Source organism: Plecotus auritus, assembly GCF_963455305.1.
Source record: "Plecotus auritus genome assembly, chromosome: 6".
In the NCBI taxonomy this organism is placed as follows: Eukaryota; Metazoa; Chordata; class Mammalia; order Chiroptera; family Vespertilionidae; genus Plecotus; species Plecotus auritus.
The window spans coordinates 89,385,002-89,406,453 of NC_137773.1; the positions used below are offsets into that span (position 1 = coordinate 89,385,002).

At 47.9% G+C, this 21,452-nt stretch overlaps 4 protein-coding genes and 1 pseudogene across 12 annotated transcripts in view; 3 read left to right on the forward strand and 2 right to left on the reverse strand.

Annotated features, from left to right (window-relative positions):
• Positions 1-1,560, forward strand: part of CARM1 (coactivator associated arginine methyltransferase 1) — a 53,933-nt gene extending 52,373 nt beyond the window's left edge. For both annotated transcript variants that reach the window (XM_080674902.1, XM_080674903.1), the window contains one exon: positions 32-1,560. In XM_080674902.1, the coding sequence (XP_080531028.1) occupies positions 32-174 (143 nt within the window). In that variant the 3' untranslated portion in view covers positions 175-1,560. The remainder of the gene's footprint in view (positions 1-31) is intronic.
• YIPF2 (Yip1 domain family member 2) lies at positions 646-6,283 on the reverse strand. Of its 7 annotated transcripts, none has more exons than XM_080674907.1 (10): positions 5,855-6,283; positions 5,640-5,700; positions 5,072-5,226; positions 4,901-4,981; positions 3,830-3,917; positions 2,467-2,583; positions 2,215-2,381; positions 1,955-2,137; positions 1,739-1,867; positions 646-1,659 (listed from the first exon to the last, which is right to left on the reverse strand). In XM_080674907.1, the coding sequence occupies exons 2-9, from the start codon at positions 5,668-5,670 to the stop codon at positions 1,754-1,756; spliced, it is 936 nt and encodes a 311-aa protein (XP_080531033.1). In that variant the 5' UTR covers positions 5,671-5,700; positions 5,855-6,283; the 3' UTR covers positions 646-1,659; positions 1,739-1,753. The 7 variants fall into 7 exon arrangements, with proteins under 7 accessions (XP_080531033.1, XP_080531035.1, XP_080531034.1 ...); XM_080674909.1 differs by having other exon boundaries at positions 5,640-5,782; positions 5,912-5,960; XM_080674908.1 differs by having other exon boundaries at positions 5,640-5,782; positions 5,855-5,960.
• On the forward strand, positions 6,049-8,100 carry TIMM29 (translocase of inner mitochondrial membrane 29). Its single transcript, XM_080674911.1, has 2 exons — positions 6,049-6,183; positions 6,278-8,100. Exons 1-2 carry the CDS (start codon positions 6,090-6,092, stop codon positions 6,970-6,972), a joined length of 789 nt encoding a protein of 262 aa, XP_080531037.1. The 5' UTR covers positions 6,049-6,089; the 3' UTR covers positions 6,973-8,100.
• A 1,022-nt stretch (positions 8,101-9,122) lies between these two features.
• LOC308251734 (chromobox protein homolog 3-like) lies at positions 9,123-9,708 on the reverse strand. The gene is made up of 2 exons (XM_080675451.1): positions 9,472-9,708; positions 9,123-9,421 (listed from the first exon to the last, which is right to left on the reverse strand). Exons 1-2 carry the CDS (start codon positions 9,635-9,637, stop codon positions 9,261-9,263), a joined length of 327 nt encoding a protein of 108 aa, XP_080531577.1. The 5' UTR covers positions 9,638-9,708; the 3' UTR covers positions 9,123-9,260.
• Positions 9,709-16,076: 6,368 nt separating this feature from the next.
• Positions 16,077-16,597, forward strand: LOC308251735 (large ribosomal subunit protein eL20-like; annotated as a pseudogene). Its single transcript has one exon. The product of its transcript is annotated as a large ribosomal subunit protein eL20-like (transcript).
• The last annotated feature ends 4,855 nt before the right edge of the window (positions 16,598-21,452 follow it).

Here is a 21,452-nt window from a genome sequence, read left to right on the forward strand (position 1 = left end):
TGGCCCTCAGTGCCCTTGTCCTGTTCCACAGGGTCCTCCGGCACCCAAGGCAGCAGTGGCGGAGGCTCCAGCGCCCACTATGCAGTCAACAGCCAGTTCACCATGGGTGGCCCTGCCATCTCAATGGCCTCACCCATGTCCATCCCAACCAACACCATGCACTACGGGAGCTAGGCCCCTCCAGTGGGGAATGGACTGACAGCACCAGGAAACCAAATGAAGACCCTGCCCACCCATCCCTCTGCCCGGGCGGCTTTCACCCTGTACTGGAGAAGCCCAAACACCAGTCACAGTCCTCTTTGCTATGGGAACTTGGACACTTTTTTACACAACATTGCTGCCGCCGCTCCCACCCCACCATCCACTGCATCTTGGCTCTGAGCGCGTGTCGCTGCCATATTTTACACAAGATCATGTTGTGGGAGCCCTGTTCCCCACTCCTGCCCTCTCCATCCTGACCTGGACTTAACATCTAATGAAACAGGCGTGTCCAGGCCTGACAGCTGCAGGCTCTGCGGGCAGGTGGCAGGGAGCAACTAGCCCTGCCCAGTTCCCCGGCACCTGCCCTCCCTTGCCTATCTCCAGTGGGAAGGCAGTCTTAGCTAGATGGGGCCTCCCCTTCAACTACCAGGCGTTGGTCACAATGGGCGTGACATGCTGCTTTTTTTAATTTTATTTTTTTACAAAAAGAACCAGTGTCAATCCACAGACCCTCTGAAAAAACCAGGCCGGCCGGGCCGAGCCAGCAGCCCCTGTCCCCAACTCAGAGGCTCGGTGGTGAGGGGTGGCCCTGCCAGGTCTTCAGGACAAGGTGGGGCCAGGCCTGTGTAGCCCCACAGCCCCCTCCCACAAAAGGGTTCACCTCACACTTGAATGTACAACCCACCCCAGCTGTTGGGAAGACCCTCCGTCCAGCCCCTGCCTCTTGCTGCTGTCCTGTCCCTGAGCCTGTCTGGGTCCCCCTGCCCCACCCCTGCCAAGAGCTAGAATAGGAGGCCTGTGGGCCTGGAGGGAAGGAGGGTCCCTGTCAGCCACTGGGGGCAGACACAGAAACCTCAAGGATATGTCATGGAAGGCGTCCTTTCTCCTTGTAGCTGACATTAGGCCTGTGCATTTCCCTCAGTATTTGTAGATGCTCCAGTCCCTACTATGATGATGGCATTTTGGTCCCTTCTCAATCTGGGAAGGGGCCTTGCAGGGATCTTTCCCTCAAAAAAAAAAAAAAAGAAAAAACAAAATAAACAAGGAAATGTGTTTCAGCACAGGCAATTTTCTTCTACTTCTGCTCCCCCCATTTCTAACACCCCCAAACTTGGATGTGGTGGAGCCAAGGCTAGGCCCAAGGCCCCGCTAACTGGGCACTCTGGGAAGGGTGGGCACAGCTGAGGCTGGAGTGACCCTTTGCTTTCCTGCTGGACCCTCTGGGAAAGAAGAAAGGCCCAGCAGGTGGCCCATGGGGCAACAGCTGCACTGGAAGCTCCTAGCTCAGCCACCCTTCTCCCACCTTTATATAAATTCTCTGAATCACCTTTGCATAGAAAATAAACGTGTTTGCTTTGTAAGAAAAGTCTGGAAAGTAGCAGAGTGATCTTGAAATGTCAAGGGAACCTTCATTCATCATCTTGGGGGCAGGGCAGGCAGTGTCCCCTCATGTTAGACCTGAAAGAGAAACTGACCAGTGGCTCCTGCGGGGAAGAGGCTGGAAGCCCTTTAGCCACAGCTGGAAACAATTCCTTACCTGTAGCCTCAGGCCTTAGGTTGTCATAGGCCTTGGCGGGGTGGGTGTCAGGACTACGTTTGGGTGCATAGATGTGTCCTGGTGTGTAGGTGCCATATGCTCCAGAGGCAGTGGCTGGAAAAAGTAAAACTGAACCCAGACCCCTGAGGTTAGCATCAGGACAAGCAAGCTGCCTCCCAACCCTGAGGTCCAACTTTGACCACCCCAGACCCATACCTTACAACCCATGGCCAGGAGGGCATGGAGTAGTACAACAGCAGAGAGCAGCATGGAGGCCACCAATCTGGTGTCCTCGCGGACAATGGGCCAGAGGGTGAACACCAGGCCAGCAGCTGACAGGGCCAGAGCCAATGCCCCAAAGAGCCACTGTAGCCATGGGACAGGGATCAGCCACAGGACCTGGGGACAACATGGGCAGATAGCTACCAGGTTTCTCCATGGCACATGCCATCCCCACCCCCTGGGGCCATACTCACCACAGTGGGAATGAAGATGAAGAGGGAGTAGCCATAGAAGCACACAGTCTCCAAGAATGTGTAAGGCCCCATGCGCTCCCGGACGCCCTTGCGCCACTGCAAGAAGGCCCACAGTGCCAGTGGTACCAGCCAGGCGTAGCAGTAGATGGTGATGCCAGCCACCGTCACTGGGGGGCAAGGTAGGCAGTCACCTCTGGGGCCCCATGGCACCCCTAGACCCACCAGGTGCTGGGCCTTGCCTATTTTGCTTACCCTTGTGGAACTGGGGGCTGTAGTGGATGGAGGGGTCCGTCCTCTGGGCCAGCACCACTGTCAGGTTTCCAGTAATGGCCAGGACAAAGGCCAGTGTGGCGCAGATCCAGAAGGGGCCTGCAGATGGAGTGGAGTCAGGGTCCCAGTCACAGGGCTTCCAGGACAGGTGACGTCCTGTTTTGTCCCAGTCTTTCCAAGCTCTGGGCTGCCTCCATACTGGCCATTCCACTGACCTGACTTACACCCACCCATATGACAACCTGGTGGTTGAATCCAGTGCTAGCTCAGTCCTCATCTTTCTTGGCCTTTCAACAGCCTTTGATGTAGCTGATCCCCCTCCCTCTGGAAAGAGTCCACACTCTGGCTTCAAAGTCTCATGTCACTGGCAATTCCTTAACTTATTTCACTCCCAGACCTCTAATTATGGGGAGCTGGCTTGGCCCAGTCCTTGGCCCCCCTCTGTCTGTGTTCACTCCTTGCATGATCTTGTCCAACCTCAAGGTTTTGTGCCACCTCTAGGCCAACAACTCCCAAATGCCTCTGCCCTTAGCCTCAGGCTTCTATTCAATGTTTTCACGTGTGCACCTCACTTTCCACGTGTGCACCTCACTTTCCACACCACCACACTCACTTTTCCTTCAAACCTGCCCAGCATTTCCTGTTGATAAATAGCAACTTCATGCTTGGCATAGTCCAGGCAAAAACCTTGGCACCCACCTTGGCACTTCTCTTCCCACCCTATATCTAGTGGGTCAACAAATTCTGTCAGCCCTATCCTTCAAGACATAGGCCAGAATCCAACCACTCTTTTCTATCCCTGGGGCCAGTCCCCCTACCCCAAGCTCCTCCTCCTCTCTTCCCCCAAGATCTGGACCATAGTAGTTGTCTCTTCCCTGGCCTCCCGGCTTCCACCCTCTCGCCCCACAGTGATCAGAGGGCACCTAGGAACACTTAGCTCCCTTACTGAAACTTAGGAGGTTGTGTGGTCTGTCACCAGGTGGTGGCCTGGCAGTTTCTTCTGCTCCAATGACAATGCTGTCCTGCAGTTCAGGTGTCTTCCCACTACAGAGCTTATGCCCCTTCTGGAATGTTTTTCCCCTAGTTCTCCTTAGCTCAACCCTGACACCAACAAGGCTCATTCTCTCACCCTCCTCAGAGGGTCCTTCCCTGACCAACCCATACAAAATAGCAACTATCATCCTCTGACCTGACTGCTTCTCTGCAACCTCTGATGTCTCCGTCTCCTTAAGGCTCATACTCTCCATGAGGGACTCTGCTTTCTTCTAAGCTGTACTGTAGGGTCAGATGTACAGTTCACATTTGCTAAGTGAATCAAATGAGCTAAAAGCACAACCTCACTCACCATACAGGTCTGGGCGATTCCGCAGATGGTGCCGCACAAAGCTGTGGCCAGGCCGGGGTAGCAGCGATCCTTTAATCCGGTCCAGAACCTGGGGGCAAGGCCGGGCACAGGATGGAAGCCTGCTGGGGTTTCCCACCTACAGAGGAAAGGGGCCAAGCTCCTCCCCTGACCTTAGAGGCTCCCCTGCTGCCCTCCCACCTCCTCTCCACACTGCTTGAAAGGAATATGCACTTTCCTCTGGGATTCTGATGAGCTGTTCCCATGGCCTGGAGCCCCTTCCCCTGACCAGCCCCATTCAATATACCAGTGTCCCACTGAAAGACTTAAGGGCCTCCACCTTCCTCTTTGCAAGGCTGCCCTGGACTGCCACCCTTGCTGCCTCCCCCAACCCCAGTAAGGATAGAAAACAGGTCCTGGGCATTCTCCCTCCCGAATCTCTCTCCAGTAGGTCCTCTGACTCAGTAGCCCTGGTTTATTATCATCTCTCACCCTGGCATGGGGCCTCCGAGCCACCTTCCATGTTGCATATCTGCTCATTCCACTCCATCCTCTCCTGCTCTATACCCTCCACAACTCCCCAGCACACTTAGGATAAAACCCAAAGTCCTTAACATCCCTCACAAGTCCCTTTGTGACCTGGCTTCTGCCTGTCTGTCTATCCCCCACCTCTCATGCTCCAACCCAGATTAAGTGACAGGTAGCGTCTGTGATAGTTCCTGCCTTCTCTCATTTCTGGTCTGTATGTGATGTTCCCTGTGCCTGGAACATACTTAGGCATCCTTCCACCCTGCCTGTCTAAGTTTTCCTTCTTTAAGTCTCAGCAAATCCCTTACCACCTCCAGGAGGCCTTTCTCTAACCCACCATATCAAGTGTGCTTCCTGTGTTCCCCAAAGCCCAGCACAGCACATCAGAACATAGCCACCAGTTACTTCCACTAGCCTGGGTGGAAGCTCGTTTTCCCACGTGTGTATCTCCAACCTGCCCAGAGCCCACTGCACAGAAAGGGCTCCGGGCAAAGTAGCTGAACCCCAAGCATGAGAGCCCCCTCCCACCAGCTTCCCAGATCTGACCTGCGAGGTGTCCACATCAAAGAAGCTCTGATAGTAGCTAAAGGTCCAGAATCCTGGCTGCTGCTGCTCCTCCTGTAGAAGCTGCACAGGGTGGGCTTTCAGTGCCTGCCCTCCCTGCCTGGGGCCAAGCAGGGGCTGGAGGATAAGGGCACAGGGACTTAAGGGACTCACCGCAGTCTTGTCGCTCTCCACCTCGTCCTCAGCTCCATAGCTACCACCTGAGCCCACAGCCACAGCTACATGCCCCTCTGGGGTCCGCTGATCACTTCTGCTGATAGTAGTCACATCTGGGGTCTCCGCCAGAAGATTAGTGGCTTCTTCGAACTCTATCGGGAATAAATATGGGACACAGGCATGTTTCGTGGGGAGGAGTCAGGACAATTTGGTTTGGCCCAAATTGTCTGGGGACCAAGACTTTAACTGTAAGCCACCTCAGTGCTCTCCCCAACGCGGGGCCAGGCTTCCTCAATTTTCGGGAGTGGGAAGGAGTGTGTTCCCCCACTTCTAACAAGGGATGGTAACTGAGGGCTGGTTCTGGGATGGGGTCAGGTCTGGGGTAGCGGCTCCGGTTTGAGGTCGGAGTTCAGGACTGGAGCAGAGTTCGAGTTAGAGCTGGGTTTCACGCCTGAGGTCAGGATTGACAGCTCACTGCGGCTCGGGTCAGATATGAGTTAAGACTTGGATGCGAGGTTCTGGCCAGAGCGGGGAGGAGGTCGGGCCAGGTCACAGTCGCACTCACCATGGAAGGCCAGCTCGTCGGCCGCTGCCATGGTTGCTCAGGGGCGTCGCAGCATCCCGCTCTGAAGACAGAGGCCAAATCAGGTCTGCACGCAATCCCACTCGGCGCCCTCCCGGAGTTTATCCCTCCGCACCCAGCCGGACCTGGCGGTAAACGGTACCCACTTGGGCGTGAACTCGCCGACCCTACCCACAGGTGCAACCCGCCCTCCTCACCTGAGGCCGTCTCAGTCGGCGTGGCCAGGGGTTTCTGCGCCTGCGCGGCCGGCCTACCTGCCAGTCAATCCCACACGTCCCAGAGAGCAACATCCGGCGCCGGTCCGTTTTCTATCCTCTTCCGATGGGAAGCCACTACCGGCAATATTGACGCCTGCGCAGATGAGACTCCCGGGCCTTTTACTTCGTGTAGCTGTCGTTTCTCTTCGGAAAAGGGACGTCAAGCCGGAAGGGGATGGCCGCGGCAGCTCTGAAGCGACTTTGGTTGCGACGCCGCGGAGAGACAGGGGTCGCGGCAACCGCAAAGCCAGGCGTATGGGCGAGGTTGGGTGAGTACGGCGGGTGGGTGGCTGCAGCGGCGAGAGGCGGCGAGGTGACTGGCTGCAGCCCCGGAACCCTCTCACCGCGCCTTCTTTCCCATAGGCACCTGGGCCCGCGCGCTGCTCCGGGACTACGCCGACGCTTGCAGGGACGCGGCGGCGGCGGCGAGGGCTCGGCCAGGCCGGGCAGCCGTTTACTTGGGGTTGCTGGGCGGCGCGGCGGCTTGCTGCGCTCTGACGCCGAGCGAGGCGGCCTTCGAGGAGGCCCTGCTCGACGCGTCGGGGACCCTCCTCCTGCTGGCGCCGGCCACGCGAAACCGCGCCTCAGAAGCGTATGTCCAGCAGCTGCTCTGGCTGCGGGGCCGCGGGCGTCTGCGCCACGTGAACCTGGGCCTCTGCTCGCTAGTGTATGAGGCGCCCTACGACGCCCAGGCCAGCCTTTACCAGGCCCGCTGCCGCTACCTGCAGCCCCGTTGGGTTGAGTTCCCAGACCGGGTTCTGGACGTGGGCTTCGTGGGCCGCTGGTGGGTGCTGGGTGCTCGGATGCGCGACTGCGACATCAACGACGACGAGTTCCTCCACCTGCCGGCACATTTGCGCGTCGTCGGGCCCCATCAGCTGCACTCGGAGACCAATGAGCGGCTCTTTGATGAGAAGTACCAGCCGGTCGTGCTCACTGACGATCAGGTGGACCAGGCGCTCTGGGAGGAGCAGGTCTTGCAGAAGGAGAAGAAGGACAGGTTGGCCCTGAGCCAGGCCGACTCGCTGGTGGGGAGGGTCCGAGATGAAACCCAGTGAGGCCTGGGTCCCGACCCAGTCCCGAACCTTGGCAGACTGTTTGCCCGGGATTGTGCAGTTGGTGTGAGTGAGCCTCAAGTGCAATGACTGAAATAAATTATATGTAAAGTATTCTCGCTGGGTTTTCGCAAAATTAGGAGGCCTTTCTCCTTCTCACACTGTTCTTAATGCTATAGCTAATTCAGAGCCTTCTTGGTCTAGGAGTTGGGGAGAGCAGATGTGACAAAATTATATAATGTTTATTGCTACCAGTTAGTAATGAGCATTGTGCATAAATTGGCCTTTTTCATTGGGCCCCACCGTCCCCTTGACTGAAGCATCATTTGTCAGATGACTCCCACCATCTCAAGCAATTCAGATTTTCGTTCTAAATTTTGAGCTACAATGTTCATACTCCCATTTTAATGAGTAAATTTTAAAAAAAAATTAAACATTTTAAAATAATTATAGTTTCTGAGTAAACAAAAAATAATACAGGACATCCTTTGTACCCTATCCCCAGCTTCCTCCAAATGGTAACATTTTTTAAGCATTACCAAACTAGAAATTGACATTGGTATGAGTATTTGGATTTTACAGGGAAACTTTTGTAAAATAGCCTGCTTTTATCACTTGTGTATTAATAGTGATGTTAAAGTGGGTTGGAAGGATAAAACATTGTCGGATCAGGAAATCTGTGTGGGATCATAGATGGTTATGTTATACTTCAGTAACCTTTAAAACAGAATTGTATGGCAAGGAACATGTTAGCTGGTACTTAGCTAGGTTATGGTAATCATACTATAAAAACTAAACTTACAGCATGCTTGCCAGGCCTGGAGGCAGCCATGGGGACCAAGCATCCCAGGGAGGTGGAGTCTCAGTGAAAAATATTCTCTGAACTGAATCCTGAACTTGTCTTGTTGGTCAAAAGATTAAGATACCAGCCCTGACTGGTTTGGCTCAGTGGATAGAGCGTCGGCCTGCGGACTTGAAGGGTCCCAGGTGCGATTCCGGTCAAGGGCATGTAACTTGGTTGCAGGCACATCCCCAGTGGGAGGTGTGCAGGAGGCAGCTGATCAATGTTTCTATCTCTCTATTCCTCTCCCTTCCTCTCTGTAAAAAATTAATAAAATATTTAAAGATTAAGATACCAAATTTCCTTTTCATTTGATAGTATTACTAACATTGTTAAGCCCCTCCCCCAAAACCTTAATGTTCCACAATAAAGTGATTAGAATCAGTAAAAAACAACCAAAAAACAACAAAACAAAAAAAAACAAATTTACAGGCATGATACTTTCTCACCTAGGTGGCCTGTGGGTAGTTAATAAACCAGGAGTTGAAACCAAACAACCAGCTTTTTGGTGATTTTGTGTTTTTGTGCTTTGCTATTAAGTTTTGGTATTTAGACCTTTCATTTGTACTATGAGTATTGGATGTTGGACACATGGTAATTTTTAAATACCTTATTTTGGGGACAGGAGAGCATCTTCTCAGCATTTCCATTTTCCAAAGGAAAAAAAGTGAGGTTCAAAAAGTTTATTTTTCCAAGACTGTAGCAGAGCCATGATTCAAACTGACTTCCAACCCTGTCACTTAATTCTCAAACTCATGGCACTATCTTTGATCTTAACCACATGATGTCAGAAATTACTAAATACTGCTATCACTAACCAGAAATAAAAGTTGAGTACAGAAATAAATGAATATTTAAAAATGCAATGAAAGCCAAAACCGGTTTGGCTTAGTGGATAGAGCGTCAGCCTGCGGACTGGAAGGTCCCAGGTTCGATTCCGGTCAAGGGCATGTGACTTGGTTGCGGGCGCATCCCCAGTGGGGGGTGTGCAAGAGGCAGCTGATCGATGTTTCTCTCTATTCCTCTCTGTAAAAAATCAATAAAATATATTAAAAAAATAATAAAAAATAAAAATGCAATGAAAGAAAAAGCCTAAGACAAATAATACTAAATTCTAATTGTATACTGTTACCTGCCAAAGGCTCTGAACCTAAATCCTGATGTTTTTTGTTTTTGTTTTTTCATTATAATATAGTTCTTTCTTCACACTAATCAAAAAAACCAAGACCCAGATTTTATATATATGTATAAATATATATAAAAAGCAATGCAAACAATTATTGGGCTTCATCTTCTGGACAAGAATGCCAAGTTAGTTTTTCTTCATAGAAAGCAATTACAATTTGGGGACACTTCATATTTGCCTCTTTTGCCAGCACTAAATCTGCCTCATCGGAATCTTTCCATTTCATGAGAAACATTAACTCTCCACTGCTGTCTGTGACACCAATTATTCATTCAGGATCCAGAGCTCTGGCAAAGCCTCTTGGTTTATCAGCAGCATCTCTTTTCTTCTTTGATTTGCTATCATCAGATTCACTGTCATATAAAGACTTTCTTTTTGTGCCATCTTTTTCTTTACCAGCTTTTTAAGAATTAAGAAATGCTTCAATTAACTCTGGACAATCTAAATTTTCCTCAGGTTCCCAAGTATTGTCAGCATCTGAATCCTTTCCACTTCAGGAAATACTCCACCACCTCATTCACTACACGTCGGTCCAATACTTTTTCCACTACAAATTCTTCAGGCTCTGCCTCTTCAACTTTTTTACTCTTTCCATTCTGTTTCTTTCCCATTTTTTGCAATGTAGTTTTATTGGAGGCCATTTTTTATTGCAGACTCGAATTGCTATTATTCACCGCCTGTGTGCAGCTCCGCGTCCCAAGTCTCCGGCGTCTCCGGCCCTGCGTGCCTTCAGCTCCAGCCACTTACGAGGGGGGAATCCTGATGTTTTTGTTCAAGAGAGAGACTAGCCAACTTCAAGGAAGGATTTAAGACATATTGGCATCCACGTGAGACTTGTTCCTCACTGTGATCAGAAGTATTGGAAGAGGACTGCACATGATTGCTTGAGTGAGTTATTAAGTGCCACTTCTGATTTGCTGCCAGGGTGTGTTCCATTCAGACCCTCTGTAGCTGGGAAGCTCCGCAGTGGCTGTCAACAAGCTAAACAACTCTCAATGTGTTCATAAAAATTGAGGGGCTTGGTAATAGGCCTGAAATTTGTGTGGCTTTGTCTTTGGTAGGAGGGTTGGCCTTACCCAGAGGAGGACAACCGTATTTTTGCTCCCCTCTCGTAGCTCTGACCTCCTGAGTTTGATGTAAGGTGTGTAGACTGGAGCTGTTAGATTAGACAGGACCAGATATTCCTCAGGATCTGCATTTTGTACAGGCTCCCACAGGACAAGTCCAAGTCTCCTTGCTCATTGCTGAGCTCCCACCTCCCCACAGTGCTGAGGTGAGTGTGAGCCCCAGTAGATGTTGAAAGATTTACTTTTATTTTTTTTTTTAAATATATTTTATTGATATTTCACAGAGAGGAAGGGAGAGGGATAGAGAGCCAGAAACATCGATCAGCTGCCTCCTGCACACCTCCCACTGAGGATGTGCCCGCAACCAAGGTACATGCCCCCGACCGGAATTGAACCCGGGACCTTTCAGTCCGCAGGCCGACGCTCTATCCACTGAGCCAAACCGGTTTCGGCGATGTTGAAAGATTTAAATGACACCTGAAACTTACAGACAGTAAAATCTCAGTTCATGAACTTAATTTGTTTCTGAAGGTTGTTTGAAAACCAAAGCATTTTTCCCCATTAGAAATAATGTAAATTGAATTAATCTGTTCCAGAACCCCAAATTACGCCATTTTAACCTTATATACAGTGCATGTCTAATGTACAGTTTAATCTATAAACACTTTTAAAAAAAGGACATGAAATATAAATGAAAATTTAACAAAAAGGAAATGTACATTAAAAAATAAAAATTTAATAATAATGAGCAACAAAAACAAAAAAACATGAAAATAATCACAGTACAATTTCCTGACATGTTAACAGCAGTAAACACTCATACGCATTCTCCTTTGTTGCTTGAGAGACGCATGACTGATCATACACCTATGAGCATGAAAGGGTTGTCAGGTTGAGAGGCGAATTGTTTGAGATGGGAGACGTTTGAGAACCAGCATTTGACTTTTATTAACAAATGTCACCCCAATAAATTCAATAAACAAATATTACTGGGGGATGGGGGATAGAGGGGTCAATGGGGGAAATATGTAATATGTTCAACAAAACTTTTTTTAAAAAAAATATATTTTATTGATTTTTTACAGAGAGGAAGGGAGAGGGATAGAGAGTTACAAACATCTATGAGAGAGAAACATCGATCAGCTGCCTCCTGCACACCCCCTACTGGGGATGTGCCTGCAACCAAGGTACATGCCCTTGACCGGAATCGAACCTGGGACCCTTGATTCCGCAGGCTGACGCCCTATCCACTGAGCCAAACCGGTTAGGGCCAACAAAACTTTTTAAAAATTTTTTAAAAAGACTTAATTGGGGTACTGCACATGCCCAGTGTGGGTGAGAACTAGTATGCCCTGGCTGGGGAGTGGAAGAGGACCAAGATTGACTTCCCATACTTAGCAGTCCAGGGAAGAGGCCTCTGGTCTTGCCCTGCCCAGTGCCAGAAATGGCAAAGTGCACATACTGTCTCCAATTCCATAAAGGCAGTAGGACCTGGGAAAGAAGTGGGCTTTAAATCAGGGTTTAAATCTCAGCTTTCACATTCATTAGCTTTGTCACTGACCTGGGCCATAGCCATGAGGCAAGAAAAGAAAAAGGCATCCAAATCATAAAAAGTAAAACTCACTATAGTCATGTGCCACTTAATGACAGGGATACTTTCTGAGAAATGCATCGTTGAGGGATTTTTGTCATTGTGCAAACATCATGGAGTCATCTTACACAAAACTAGGTGGTATAGCCTCCTGCACACCTAGGCTATTATTGTTCTTAGGCTACAAACATGTACAGCATGTTGTACTGAATACTGTAGGCTAGTGGTCGGCAAACTCATTAGTCAACAGAGCGGCAAACCGCGGCTTGCGAGCCGCAGTTTGCCGACCACTGCTGTAGGCAATTGTAACAATAGTATTTGTGTATCTAAACCAGGGGTGGGCAAACTTTTTGACTCGAGGGCCACAATGGGTTCTTAAACTGGACCGGAGGGCCGGAACAAAAGCATGGATGGAGTGTTTGTGTGAACTAATATAAATTCAAAGTAAAGGAGCGGAGGGGAGAGCAAGAGAACCCTCCGCTCTTTCGGCTCTGCGGGCCGGATAGAACAGCCGAACGGGCCGGATCCGGCCCGCGGGCCGTAGTTTGCCCACGGCTGATCTGAACAGATCTAAACATAGAAATATGTAAAAACTAGAGGCCCAGTACATGAATTTGTGCACAGGTAGGGGCCCTCGGCCTGGCTGGTGATCCGGGGCCATCTCACCCAGTATAGGGGGGCGGAGGAGACTGCAGAAGGGCTCCAGGGAGTGTCCGGCCCTCTCGCACAGTCCTGATCAGCCAGACCCCAGCAGCAAGCTAAGCTACCAGTCAGAGTGTCTGCCCCCTGGTGGTCAGTGCGCATCATAGTGACTGGTCGAGCGGTTGACCGATTGGTCAGACATTTAGCATATTATGCTTTTATTATATAGGAGGATATGGCATAAAAGATAAAAATTGGTAACATCTGTATAGGGCACTTGCCATGAATGGAGCTTTCAGGAATGGAAGTTGCTCTGGCTGAGTCAGTGAGTTAGTGGTGAGTGAATGTAAAGCGCCTAGAACATCACACTACTATAGACTATAAACGCTGTGCACTTAGGCTACACTAAATCTATAAAACAATGCAAGATTAAATAAAACAAAAAAATTATGCAATCAAATGGGGCTGCTGCCGGCATAACACAGCATACTGTTTTACAGCAAACTTTTCCTCCCGGCCGAGTGGCTGTTAGAGTACTGTCCCATGCACCAAAAAGGTTTCGAGTTCAAGTCCCAGTCAGGGCACATGCTGGAGGAAACTGATTGATGTTTCTCACATCAATGTTTCTCCCAAAATCAGTAGGATTTAAAAAAAACCTTTTTCTTTTATAGTTAGAAAGAGTACAAAAATCAGTAACATAGTAATTTATTAAGTATTGTGTACTGTATAAAACTGTATGTGCTATACTTGTATACTGTACTATATGTTACCATACTGTAAAAGCATGTGCTTTACTTCTATATGACTGGCAGCACAGGTTTGTTTACACCATCCCCACAAACACAGAGTACTGTGTTGCACTACCTTACAATGGCTGACATCAGGCAGTAAGAATTTTTCAGCTCTATTATAAAGGGACCATTGTTGACTGAAACATTGTTATGTAGTACATGACTGTATTTGCAGATGACATAATACTATCCCAGTAGTCGGCAAACTCATTAGTCAACAGAGTGGCAAACTGTGGTTCGCGAGCCGAGCCGCAGTTTGCCGACCACTGTACTATCTTATCCTATATAATAAAAGGCTAATATGCAAATAGGCCGAACGGCAGAATAACCGAACAACCAGTCACTATGACATGTGCTGACCACCTGGGAGCGTGTGTGGAACATGGCGGGCATTGGCCACGGTGAGATGGTGGAGTAGGTGAGTGGAGGTGCCAGACCAAGATGAGGCACCAGTCGCCGTCATCAGGGCGAGCCTCTGGTGGTTACTGAAAATTCTTTGCTCACGCATGCCGTGGTCCCGCCCTGTGCTTGCACCTGCTGCTGGCACTGGCCCTGGCCCCGATCGCTCCACGCCTTCTGCAGATACACGCACCATCAGTGCATGGGGCAGCGGTGTTGGGAGCCGGGCCGCCAGCAGACGGGACTGGGGCCACAGTGGGAGGGGCCGGGCGGGGGCGTGGAGGATGGGCTGAGACCCGCCCCTGTGCCTACTGCAGCCTCATGGCCCACAGTTCCTTTCAAGGTGCATGAATTTGTGCACTGGGCCCCTAGTATATATAGAAAACCCTGAAGACTCCACCAAAACAAAAAACTTAAAACTAATAAATGAATTTGGTAAATTTGCAGGATACAAAATCAGCATACAAAAATCTGTTGTGTTTCCGTAAACTTTCTGATAGTTATTAACAAACTATCAGAAAGAGAAATTAAGAAAACAAATCCATTTGCAATAGCATCGAGAAAAATACGTAGGGCCCAGCTGGCATGGCTCAGTGGTTGAACGTTGACCTGTGAACCAGGAGGTCCCTGTTTGATTCCTGGTCAGGGCACATGCCAGGGTGCCAGGCTCGATCCTCCAATGGAGGCATGCAGGAAGCAGCCGATTTAGGATTCTCATCATTGGTGTTTCTATCTATCCCTCCCTCCCTCCCTCTCTGAAATCAATAAAAAAATACTTTTAAAAAAGAGAAAAATATGTAGGAATAAATTTAACCAAGGAGGTGAAAGGCCTGTACATTAAAAACTACAAGATACTGATGAAAGAAGTTGAAGAGGACACAAATAAGTGGAAAGATGTCTGTGCTCCTGGATAGGAAGAATTAATACTATTAAAATGTCCATGCTACTCAAAACAATCTACAGGTCCAATGCAGCCCCTATTAAAATCCCAATGACATTTTTCACTTAAATAAAACATAACATGTGCATGGAACCACAAGAGACCTAGAATAGCCAAAGTAATCTTGAAAGAACAAGGCTGGAGGCACCACATGCCCTGATTTCAAGCTATATTACAAGGCTGTAGTAATCAAAATAGTATGATATTGACACAAAAATAGACATGTAGATCAATGGAACAGAAGAGAGACCAGAAATAGCCCCACACATACATAATCAATTAATTTACGACAAAGGAGCCAAAAATAATACAACAGGTAAAAGATAGTAAATGGTGTTGGGGAAACTGAGCAGCCACACACAAAAGGATTAAACTGGCGCTGGCTGGTGTGGCTCAGCTGGGCATCGTCCCATGCACTGAGAGGCTGCAGGTTCAATTCCCAGTCAGGGCACATGCCCGGGTTTGATCCCGGGTAAAGGGTGTGCTGGAGGCAGCTAATTGATGTATCACTTTCACATCGATGTTTCTTTCCCTTTCTCTCTCTAAAATCAATTAAAAAGTCTTTATTTTTTAAAGGATGAAACTAGATCACTACCTTACACCATACACAAAAATCAACTCAGAATGGATTAAAGACTTAAATGTAAGACCTGAATTCAGAAAACTCCTAGAATAGGCAGTAAGCACTTAACATCAGTCTCGCTGATGATTTTTTGGATTTGACACGGAAAGCAAGGGCAACAAGAAATACAACCAAGTGAGGTGACATGAAAATAAAGCTTCTGCACAGCAAACGAAGCCACTGACAAAATGAAAAGGCAACCTGATGAATGGGAGAAAATACTTGCAATTATATATCTCATAAGGGGTTAGTGTTAAAAATATAAAGAGAACTCATACAATCAATGGTAAAAAAATCCCAAACAATCCAATTAAGAAATGGGTAGAGCCGTGGTCGGCAAACTTCGGCTCGTGAGCCACATGCAGCTCTTTGGCCCCTTGAGTGTGGCTCTTCCACAAAATACCATGGCCTGGGCGAGTCTATTTTGAAGAAGTGGCGTTAGAAGAAGTTTAAGTCTTAAAAATTTGGCTCTCAAAAGAAATTTCAATCGTTGTACTGTTGATATTTGGCTCTGTTGACTAATGAGTTTGCCGACCACTGGAGAAGATCTGGAGAGACTTTTTCCAAATAAGACATACAGATGGCCAACAGGTGCATAAACATGTGCTCAACATTGCTAATCATCAGGGAAATGCAAATCAAAATCACAATGAGATGGCAACTCACACCTGTCGGGATGGCTATTGTCAAAAAGACAAGAAGTATGTTGGTGGGAATGTAAATTGGTGCAGCAACTATAGAAAACAGTATGGAGTTTCCATAAAATAATTAAAAATAGAACTACCATATGATCCAGCAATTCCACTTCTGGGTATTTATCTGAAGTAAACACTGACTTGTAAAGATATTTGCACCCTCATGTTCACTGCAGCCTTATTTACAATAGCCAAGATATGGAAACAACCTAGATATCTATCCATCAATAAATGAATGGATAAAGAAAATGTATATACATGCAATGGAATATTTGGCCATAAAAGGAAGGAAATCTTTCTTTTGTGGGTGGCGGCGAAAGGAAAGAGGATGCTATGAGGGCCTTGGGCACTCTGCTGGAGCACAAGGTGGGGGGTGCTGCCTGCCCACCACCAAGTGCCGCACACCACCCCTCTACCACATGTGTGTCTTCGTGCCTAACCGTGTCATTGCCAAGTCTTGCTTCTGGTACTTTGAGTCTCAACTGGAGAAAATGAAGAAATCTTCAGGGGAAATCGCCTGCTGCGGGCAAGTGTTCGAAAAATGCCCCCTTCGGGCAAAAAACGTTGTCATCTGGCTATGCTACCATGCGCAGTGACACCCACAGCATGTACTAGGAGTATTGGGACCTGACCACTGGGGTGCCATCACCCAGTGCCACGGAGACACCCCCTTCCCCGCACGTCCCCCAGGCCTACTCAACCCAGGTCACAAAGGTGGAGGAGGTTGCAGCCAGCAAGTGTTGCCACCGGCAGTCAACCAATTCCATGACTCCAAGGTCAAGTTCCCATTGCCTCACCTGGTCCTTCCCCAGCACAAGCCAGGCCTCACCCCCAAGAAGCCCAACATCTTTTAGGTGCCGGCCTCCCTGTGTCTTGGTCTGCCCAAATCCACTCCTTGGGAAAACTGGTGTGGGGGTTGGAGGAAGAAAAGCTTGCCATTTGCAACAACATGGATGGACCGTGACGGTATTAAGCTAAGTGACATAAGTCTGACAGAGACAAGTACCGTATGAACTCTCATATGTGGAATCTAAAATAGAAAGAAAAGAAAAGGAGCTCATAGGACAAATTGGTTGCTGCCAGAGGGTGGGGGTCTGAGGTGGGGTTGGTGAAATGGGTCAAGGGAGTCAAAAGGTACAAACTTCAAGTTATAAGTCCTGGGGATGTAATGGACAGCTGGGTGGGTATAGTTAATAATGCTGTATTGAATGCTTTTTAAAACGTAGGCGTGAACCCAGCTTTCACACTAGCTTTGTGACTGACCTGGGACATCTCCATGCCTCAACTTCATCTGCAAATGCGAACGATGCTGCTCAGGACGGTTAGGAAAAAATCAAACCTCATGAAAGCATTCCCAGTCCCCGGTGTGGCTGTGTGGGGACGATCAAGGCTCTGAGGCCTGATGGGGTGGAGTTGGCCCAGGACCCACAGAGCCTGGTGCCTGGTGTGCGCATCTCTCAGAGCCAAAGACACTTGAATCTAATATAAACATTTTCCAGTTCTCCCTTCCTCTTAAAATTTGGTCTGATCATTGCCCCTTTTCAGGTCAGGCCAGCATGGCCTCAGTGCCAGCTGTTGTGATCAGAGAGGCCAGCAGAGAGCACCCAAGGTTCGGTTCAGAGACCGACCTTACCCAAACTGAGGGCCAGTTAGCTTTTGTTCTGAGAAGCAGCAGTGGAGTTGGTGCAGTCTGCACACTTCCGGGTTTACTGCCATTAGAGATGGTAAGTAGGCTGAGGTCAGGGCTGTAGGGCTCTCGGGAGTTCCATCCCTAGAACTTGCACCTGCCTCGTCAGCATAGGAAGCCGAGGCCTACCCGTTGAGACTTCCCCTCTCCTTCCTTCAGTGCGGAAGGGGCAGGATCGCCTGTCCAGTTCCCTAGTTTTCTGGAAGTTGAATTGAGCACTCAATGCACTAGGCCCTGGACCAGGGTAAGGCAAGTGAGGTCCCTCAGGCACAGGTTTTAAGGAGACACTCCCTCTTGGGGTCCAGCAAGCACAGGGTCAGTCTCGGAGATGGAGTGCCTCCTTAAATGCTGTGCCTGTGGCACCTCAAGCACTGTCCTTAGTCCTGGCCTTGGAGCATCTTTAGCCGTAATCATCCACGGGTGCCCAGTAGGCTTTTCCAGATTTGTTCGACCCTGACACCACGAGCCCTTCTTTTTTAAAAAAATATATTTTTATTGATTTCAGAGAGAAAGGGACAGGGAGAGAGAGAAACATCAATGATGAGAATCATTGATTGGGTGCCTCCTGCACGTCCCCACTGGGGATGGAGCCCACAACCGGGGCATGTGCCCTTGACCGGAATCAAACCCAGGACCTTTCAGTTTGCAGGCCAACACTCTATCCACTGAGTCAAACCGGCTAGGGCCTTCTTTTTTAAAAAAATCCTCACCGAGGACATGTTTTTGTTTGTTTTAATTGATTTTAGAGAGAGGAAGGGAGAGGGGGAGAGGGAGTGAGGGAGAGGGAGAAACATCCCTGTGACAGTGGAACACTGATCAACTACCTCCTGCACTCCCCCTACTGGGAATCGAACCAGCAACCTTTTGGTGCATGGGACGTCGCCCAACCAAGCGAGCACACTGGCCAGGGCAACAAGCCCTTCTAAAACTGACGTTGGAGCCACAGATGGGAAGGCGGGATCAAGCATCTGACTTTTTCTTAACTTCTCAGCCAACCACCCTCCTTCAGGCTTGGTCACATGACAGGTACAGGCATAGCTCAGAGATATTGTGGATTGGGTTCCAGACCACGGCAATAAAGCGAGTATCTCAAGCTAGTTGCAATCTTTCCATAGGTGTAGGGTCTTGCTTTCAATTTGTAAAAACTGCAACATCTGTGAAGCACAATAAAATGAGATAAGCCTGTACTTATTTGGGAGACAGTTGAGAGAGGAGAGGCAGAGCCAGCAGGATTTTTAAGGTTTTGGAATTCCAACAACACTCAAACTCTTTTGTATAAAAGAATTCCAAACATACCAGAATGTCTGAACCCCCATACACTCATCACCCAATTTGACAGTTAAGATTTTGCCATATTTGCATCAGCTAATTTTTCTTTGCTGAAGTATTTTAAAGTCAATCCCAGACTTCATATCAGTTCACCCCTATAATTTCAGTATGTATTTTACATAATGATCATGAGATTATCACACCTAACAAAATTCACCATAATTCTTTGGTTCCATCTGATACCAGCCCATGATCACATTTCCCTGATAGTTTAAAATGTCTGTTTACATTTTGGTTTGTTTGACTCTAAATCCAAAGTCCACACATTATATTTGGTTGTTATGTCTTTTTTTTGGGGGGGGGTGTCTTTTAAGTCCCTTTTATTTTTTTAATAGATTTGTATTGATTTCAGAGAGAGGAATGGAGACAGAGAGAGAGAGAAACATCCATGATGAGAGAGAATCATGGATCGGCTGCCTCCTGCATGCCCCCTACTGGGGATGGAGCCCACAACCCGGGCATGTGCCCTTGACCGGGAATCAAACCCAGGACCCTTCAGTCCCCAGGCCAACACTCTATCCACTGAGCCAAACCAGCCAGGGTTTAAGTCTCTTTTAATCTAGAGAAGCACACACACACACACACACACATTCTCACATATTTCTGACCTGTTGCAGAAATGGATGGTTCGGTCACCTTGAGAAGGGTTCTACACCCTGGCTTTGTCAGCTGGCGTCATTGGACTTGTCCCTCATCCTCCACAACTCCTGTAAATCAGCTCTCAGCTCAGAATGCATGCTGGGCACACCGGTTTTATTGCACGTCACTGTTTTTAATGCACGTCACAGGTGTTGCATCTTTTACAAGTTGAAGGCAAGACCCTTGAGCAGCAGAGATTATGACTCGTTTTGCTTTACTGGTGATCTACCGTGTTTCCCGAAAATAAGACAGTGTCTTATATTAATTTTTGCCCCCAAAGACATGCTAGGTCTTATTTTCAGGGGATGTCTTATTTTTCCATGAAGAAGAATATGGTACACATTTATTGTTAAATGAAAATAAAGGAAATTTATTACCTGTATACGGTACGGTAGTACGGTAGTTGTCAACACAAACCAGACAAACTGTGAATCCTACAGTATCAAGAATTTACTCATGCCAAAACCGGTTTGGCTCAGTGGATAGAGCGTCGGCCTGCGGACTGAAGGGTCCCAGGTTCGATTCCGGTCAAGGGCATGTAACTTGGTTGCGGGCACATCCCCAGTAGGGGGTGTGCAAGAGGCAGCTGATCGATGTTTCTCTCTCATCGATGTTTCTAACTCTCTATCCCTCTTCCTTCCTCTCTGTAAAAAATCAATAAAAAATATATTTAAAAAAAAAGAATTTACTCATTTATTCAATGACAATCATGTCATCATCTTCTGGAACATCATCATAACAATCCAATTCCTGAATTTCCTGGTGAATTTCTTGTGACTCCATTTCTTTCAGAATCAGTGGACCAAATCTCTCATGTTTAGCAATAGCACTGTCTTTAAATGAGTACTTCTTGTCAAGGTAGCCTGCTCGCAGTGCATTTGCAATGCAACTGTCAGTGATTTTCTCCCATGAATTCTTCACCCAAGTCACAACTTCTTGCAGTTTAGGTTTCACAAAGTTTCCACACTGATTTCTCTCCATTCTGCTTTCAATGTAGTCATTAATTTCCATGCGCAAATTGTCTTTGAATGGCTTGTTTATTGCAATATCAAGAGTCTGGAGATAGGCCGTCATTCCTGCGGGAATCATTATCTGATCTATTTTTCTTTCGTGAAGAAATGTCTTCATGTCTTTAGCGTGGTGAGTGCTGGCTGCATCCCAGACTAGCAGACCTCTTTGGCTCCCTCGCATAACAAGCGGCAGCATTAAATCGACCCACTTCCTTATAACTGCTTGTGTGGCCCAGGCTTTTTCAGTTTCAAGAATAAAAACGCCCAAAACACGTTTAATCTTTTCCTTCTTGCCCTTAGAAATGATTAAAGGTGGGATTTTAGTGCCATCCAGATGAATTGCCAAAATACAGGAAACACGTGCACTTTCGTAAGCAGTGGAGGGAATGTACGCTAAGGAGGCACCCCACTGTTCAATTGTTGTTTGAGATGATTGGCCCATAAACACTGCAGTTTCATCCATAGCAATCATGTTGGAAAGATTGTATTTAGAGAAGTCAGCATCATCAATAAAGGACTTGAATGCAAGTGCTCGCTTAATAACTTGAGTATCTTCCAACCTAAACAATGTTGTAGATCTTCTTAAAGACAGTTCACTTCGCTGAAGGAAATTATCCAGCCAGTGTTGTGATGCTTTGAAGTCTTCGGGGGCTATGTCAAACTGTGGTGCCATTGCAAGGGCAAATTCTTGAATCTGAGCCCTATTCACAACCAAAGCCTTTGCTCTCCTGTCAACAACCCATTCACAGATCAGGTCTTCCAGCTCGGAAAATAATGGTTGCCGACCTGATCCACACTTGTGCTTTTTAGCATTTCCCTTGTCCACTTGTTCAATGAGGTTACCATACTCTGCTCGCCATTTTCGGACCAATCGGATACTCAACATCTTCTCTTTGCAGAAAGCAGTAAGATTTTGGCCCCAAGAGTCTTTCCACGATTCCTTTCTTGTACTCCACGGAGTAGCTTTTTCTTTTTGCGCTCATTTCTAGGGGTAAAAAAAAAGGAATTGGGGTATCAAGGTGGGGGGAGGGGGATCACTCAAAA